Source organism: Theropithecus gelada, chromosome 1 (assembly GCF_003255815.1).
Source record: "Theropithecus gelada isolate Dixy chromosome 1, Tgel_1.0, whole genome shotgun sequence".
Lineage (NCBI taxonomy): Eukaryota > Metazoa > Chordata > Mammalia > Primates > Cercopithecidae > Theropithecus > Theropithecus gelada.
This window is the reverse complement of record NC_037668.1, coordinates 152912169-152918168: the sequence shown is the minus strand read 5'-3', so window position 1 is coordinate 152918168 and position 6000 is coordinate 152912169. Positions and strand designations below refer to the sequence as shown.

The 6000-nt window shown below is 43.1% G+C and overlaps 1 protein-coding gene across 1 annotated transcript in view; it reads right to left on the bottom strand.

Moving 5' to 3' along the window:
• Positions 1–203: 203 nt before the first annotated feature.
• Positions 204–6000, bottom strand: part of NSL1 (NSL1, MIS12 kinetochore complex component) — a 55397-nt gene continuing 49600 nt past the window's right edge. Inside the window, exon 5 of the mRNA XM_025402730.1 lies at positions 204–1232. Within this exon, the coding sequence (XP_025258515.1) occupies positions 1195–1232 (38 nt within the window). The 3' untranslated portion in view covers positions 204–1194. The remainder of the gene's footprint in view (positions 1233–6000) is intronic.

The following is a 6000-nucleotide window of genomic DNA, read 5'->3' as shown; positions in this document are numbered from 1 at the left end:
ACCAACAGGATATCCTTGGCATCTCAGGCAAGCTGATATTAAAGTTCATATAGGGAAATAAATAAGCCAAAGTAGCCAGGAACTTTATGGAAAAATAGTAATAACAAGTGGAGGAAGATAGTCCTAAGAAAAAATAAATCTATCATGATGCTATACAAGTTAAAGCAGCACGGTATGAGCATATGAAAAGAACAGGCTAGGAATAGATGTAAATATATATTCGATTTTATTAGATGAAAAATGTGGCCTCTCACATCAGTGGAGTGAAAGAGGTACTATTCAATAAATGGTGTCAGAACGGGTGGTTAACTCTCTGGAAAAAAATGAAAGGATCAGATGTCCCCCATAAACGACTACTCTACTCAGTAGGAAGAAAAAACCCCACAAAACAATAGCATTAGTTCAGTTCAGAAAATCCAGTTCAAGCCAATTATTCAAACAGTTTTTGGGAGGTAACACTGTCTCTATTGGAAGACTTGGTATTTTTCAGATTTCCCTGCTCTTTATCAAGATGGCATATGGGTGTAGGGAGAAGAAGAGGTGCTGGAGCCATCTACCCAGGTCCCTGTACTCTCTCTGGCCCTCTGGTCTCCATAGCAAAATGCCCCTGTCCACCTTGTCTCTGGGCACATCTGATGATAACGTCTGTGGCTGGTTTATTGAATTTGCTCTGGGCTTGTGTCCCCCACCGACCGCCTGGCTCATCTTAGCTCCCAGCGGCACTGCGTTACCCCTGAAGTTGGCTCCTCTTCAATGTCCAGACCGGTGAGCCACTCTGTAGCCCTCAAATACAGGATGTTTGGGTCACTCTCCATGGTGTCCGGGAGAGACTGCCGGCCACCTCGGTGGGCTCCTCCCACAATCCTCCACGTGGCATGTGGGGATCTCCAAATGCCTTCTGTGCAACAACAGAGCCGAGGCTGGTCCCAGGGGCTGAATGGTGTCCCTCCCTCTGATGGACACCAGCACAGCATGGACTTTCCTGTCCTGTCTCTTCAGGGTGAGTGCAGAGCCCGGAGACAGTGTGCTTCCTGGCTGTGTCCTCTCAGAGACCCTCCAGTCCAGTCTACTCCGGCCTTAGAGATGACTGTCCAGAGAGGGAGGGCAGGCTCTGGGTCACCCAGCTTCATCCTCTTCTTCTTGCGCAGTTCACCAGAGGCAGAAGGGATGAAGGTTCCCCCATCCCCTTCTCTCCTAGACTGCCCCTAGAGCTAGTCCACCAGGCCTGGCTCCTAATGTGTTAAATGGGGGTGAATGGAATTTAGAAAATCTCTTTTTCGGAAAACTATACATGGCTTTCAAGACTTGCCCTGAGACTCAGAGCTGTTTCACAATCCTTTGTTCCAGGCAGGGTCCAGGATCCCCTTCCAAATTACTGAGGGGCAGTGAGCCACGGTGCTAGGTACATGGCAGGAAGGTCAGGAAGGTCCCTTAACCAGGGAAATGAATATCGGTGAAGTTAATGTTTCCAAAACATTCTCCTTGTAACAGACACTATCTAAATTTGGAAAAGTGATACAATTTCAAGCAGCAGTTAACTAAAACGATTCCTTTTGCAATTTAGGTTAATATCGTAACTATGCCACTGGAGAGAAAAGACAATGAATTAGACATGTGGCACATACTTCTCTCAAAAACTGTATGACTCAGTTGTCTGGAAGTTGTTTTGTAACCTTCTTAAATTCACACATCACCAATTCAGAATTTATTATAATTATAATCCTGAACAGTCAGGACTGTTAACTTCCCACTATGAAAGAATGACTAGCTATGATGATTTATATTTCCCAAGAAATTAACAGCAAAAGTTCATATTTAACCTCATTAAGATAATAAATTGCTTTAAACAACTTTGGGAACTTTCTTAGATGCTGGTATTACCTGGTAATATTCACTATTCATTAACTGCTGGGAAATTTTAAAATGTTTGTTGATACTCTCTGTCGCTATGTGTCATTGAAAAAAAATAAGAAGAACCAGCGAGGTCGCTGTGGTGTAGTGGCGAGGGCGTCTGAGACTCTGGACGAGGCCTTTGCTGTGAACCACAGGGAGAAGGTGGAAGCAGAGCTTGCGGTCAGAAGGCCTCGCTCTAATCTACACGGTCTATGGACCATTGGGAAGGTGGCCAGGCACTTCCCTTCTCATCTCCACCTCTTTCTCATGAAATGGGCATGATAATAGCCCTTAATTCATGGATTGCCTTGAGGATTAAAAGAGATGATGCACGTGAAGCTTTTAGCATGATCATGGCATGTAGTAAGCACTCAATACATGGTAACTACTGGTATTATATTGCTATTACCTTCAGCAAATCAGTTGATAACATTATATACATAAACATTTATTTAAAGTATTTTTGTACAATTCCGGGCATAAAGTGGATTCTTTATATGCCTGTTTTTAAAATATGCTGTTTTAAACACTTCTACAATTCACGCTATTTATTAATGGCCTTTTACTCAATCTGGGACACTATTACAGTTGTGGCTTTACTCAATCTCTTCCTTTTCTTTGGGTAACCTTTTATGTTGAACTACCAAGAGTAGATGAATCGTGAGCTCATATAGCTGGAACAAATCTGACATTGTGGGTTTGTTCAAACAATTTTTTCAAATCAGATTTACAGAGGGATATAAATGAGAAAAGGAGTTTTGTGTTAGAAAAAAAATGGTTTCTGAGAAATCTGAGGCTCTGATCTGATGAGTGAAAGGAACCACAGGCTTATCTGCACATCACATATACCATTTGATGAGATCTCTGGAGAATGGAATACCTTCACAGACAACATTGGGGATAAATCTGATCACGGTCCCCTTTGTTGCCACATTTCACAGTTTCTCCCTTCTCTGTTTCCTCTCACTCTGACTCAAGGAGGGCCCTCAGCGCAGAGAAAATTAAGTCTAGTGTTTGCAGGAAGGCAAGACTGGGAGTGCTGGGGGTGGCAAGGCCACAGAGTCCACCACTCTGGCAACAAGCAGTGTTTATTTGTGTGTTTGAAAGTTTGTTCCCTTTGAATATGAAAGAAAAAGAAATGAGGAGTAATTTTAGTAGGAGGATTTCTAAAGAAGCAGTCATTTGTCAATCTGAAATTTTTTTTTAAAGGAAGAATTCTCAGGTTGGGCTTACAACAAAAATAAATTGCAGTAAGTGTTAAAACTTGCCAGTCAATTACAGGAATATCTTAGTGTTCCATCATAGTTTCTAAAACCAGACAAAATCATTTCTTGCAAGCAGCTAATTCCACAGAAGTTTCCAAACCCATGAGTTTCACTCTCAGGTTCCCTCTAGGAGCAGAAATGCAGGTTTGCTTGGGCTCCTAGCCTCTTCCTCAGCTCCCTCTTTTCCCTCTAATGGATCCCTAGATGCTACTGAGGGCTCCCGTAACTGATGGCAAATTGCTTGTGGGCAGGGTCTGTGCCTTGGTTTACAGGTGTACATCCACACAACTCTAAGCACAGTATTTAGATTCATTGAGTATCTGTGTAATAAAAGGTGTGGCTATGAAAAATAATTTTACATGGCTGGGAAAGATCCTGAGGCTCTGGGGCTGGGGTGTGTGGGACCTGGAGCATGGGTGGCCTACAACTTTGCTCATTTTTATTATTCTGCCAGTGTCATCCCCTCATTTCTACACTTCCTCAGGATCAGAGGCAGGCACACAGGGCATAGACAGATATGACAAGTCAGAGAGAATTCGAACACTTATTTTAACCTTTTCTTCATCAAATTTTTGTCAGAGAAGGAAATGAAGCAAGATACCAAGTTCAAGGCCTCCTCTGTTTTCCTTTTTCCTATCTGCTCTTCTGGTGGAGATGGCTCAAAAGAAAAACAGCTGGAACATGGAAAAAGCAATGTAATTAGCTGGTGCTGCAAAGGGCAGTGATGCGTGGATGAAGGGGTTGCTGGGGTGACCCAGCCAGCAAGGACCCTGAGGGGGCAGGTAACCAGAAGCTGCCTTGTGGAGGAACTAAACCTCCAGAAGGATTTTTTTTTTTTTCTTTTTTAGAATGAAATGGGCTGGGCGTGGCAGCTCACGCCTGTAATCCCAGCACTTTGGGAGGCCAGGGTGAGAGGATCACCTGAGGTCAGGAGTTCAAGACCAGCCTGGCCAACATAGCAAAACCTCATCTGTATTAAAAATACAAATATTAGCCAGGCGTGGTAGCATGCACCTGTAATCCCAGCTACTCGGGAGGTTGAGGCACGAGAATCTCTTGAACCCGGGAAATGGAGGATGCAGTGAGCTGAGATCGCTCCACTACACTCCAGGATGGGTGACAGAGACTCAAAAAAAAAAAGAAAAAAAAGAAAAGAAGAATTAAATGCTCAAGTCTCAGGTATTTATGGACTGGTGAAGAGTTGCATAGAGGGTGGCATTCCCATCGAGGTGGCATCAGGGGCATAACTGGACAAAAGAACTCTACTGCCATCATTGTAGAAGATGTGGGTCACAAAGCCACATGAATGGGCATCAAGGGAGGTCTTAAAATCTGCAACTCAGTATAAGCCCAAAGGCATTGGAGCCATTCTCTGAGTAAGGCTAGTTAAGGTGATGATACAAATGCCCAGTCTTTTACACAGGCACAGGAGTCAGCTGGAGCAGAAGGCCTGCAGGGAGAAGTCGAGTTTTCTTCTCTAGCTATCCCAGGCCACCCAGAAGTCAGAGGATGTGACCAAAGGAAAAGGTGATCAGAAGGCAACCATACCTGCTAGCACTGTGATGTCACTGAGGGATGTCAATGCCATCCTCTGCTCTTATGTCCTGCAGGGGTATGGGAATTAGACCTACTTCTAGTAGCCTGGAGACCCTGGAGTCCTAATTCAGGTCAGTTTCCCAGTGATCTGTCCTCAGGTTTTTACCTCTCCCCTCCCCACACTCACCTTCTAAGTTCAATTAACTAATGTAAATACCACAATCCATTAATGTGTGAGACTGTGATCCAGTGAAACTGACAAGTTAGAAATTTGCAATATGAACTCATTCATTCAACTAATATTAGTGGGGATCCCATGGGCAGAGTACAAGCAATGTAGAGACACAGCAATGCATTACAAGGGATTCTTCACCCCTGAAGCTTCAAATGAATATAACATTACTTTTCTCAAATCCTTTCATATAAAATCCCCAAGAACCCCCTTCAGTGGTTCTCTAGAGAGATATTGTTTTCTTCAGTTTTGTAAACAGAGGCTTTCATAATATAATCTATTTGCAAAACAAATGGTCAGAGGGGAGAAAAAAAAAACCCCAAAGAAACCAAAACTAGAATTATCAGCCAAAAACAGAGAATAGAAGTCTTACCTGAAATATACTATGATAGGCCAGGTGCAGTGGCTCATTCCTGTAATCCCAGCACTTTGGGAAGCTGAGGCGGGAGGATGGCTTGAGCGCAGGAATTCAAGACCAGCCGGGGCAATATGGCGAGACCACATCTCTAAAAAAAAAATAAACTAGCCAGGCACGGTGGCACGCGCCTGTGTTGAAACCCTGAGAAAGCTTCTGAAACCCTGAAAAACCTGAAACCCTGAAAAACTGAAACCCTGAGAAAGGTTCTAGGGGATGATTTGTCTCCTAATTCTCAATGATATGAAGAGTGAAAGATAGTGAGTAGGTCATTCATGTTAACTTGTATTTGTGAGACAGTCCTACAATGATTTTAAAACCAAATTTATTTTCCCTTAATTACCATATGCACTTAATTTAAAAAAGCAAATCTATAAGGTTTCTATCAAAAGTTATCAGTCCCTGGCCCACTTTCCCCACCTAAGTTCATCCATGGAGTTAATACTTCCCACTTTGTCAGCTCTTTATTCTGCTACACTAAATAATATCCATATTGTATGATCTTGAATCAGCTTTTTAGACATTATCCACTGACTTCCAGTTGTGGTGGATGAAGATTTCACTCCCCAACACTGCCATGTCAAAGCTGGTGTTCAGACAGTCACACTGTTACAACCATATGGATTGCACTGGTTGGCACAGAAGCCTCCTCAGTATCC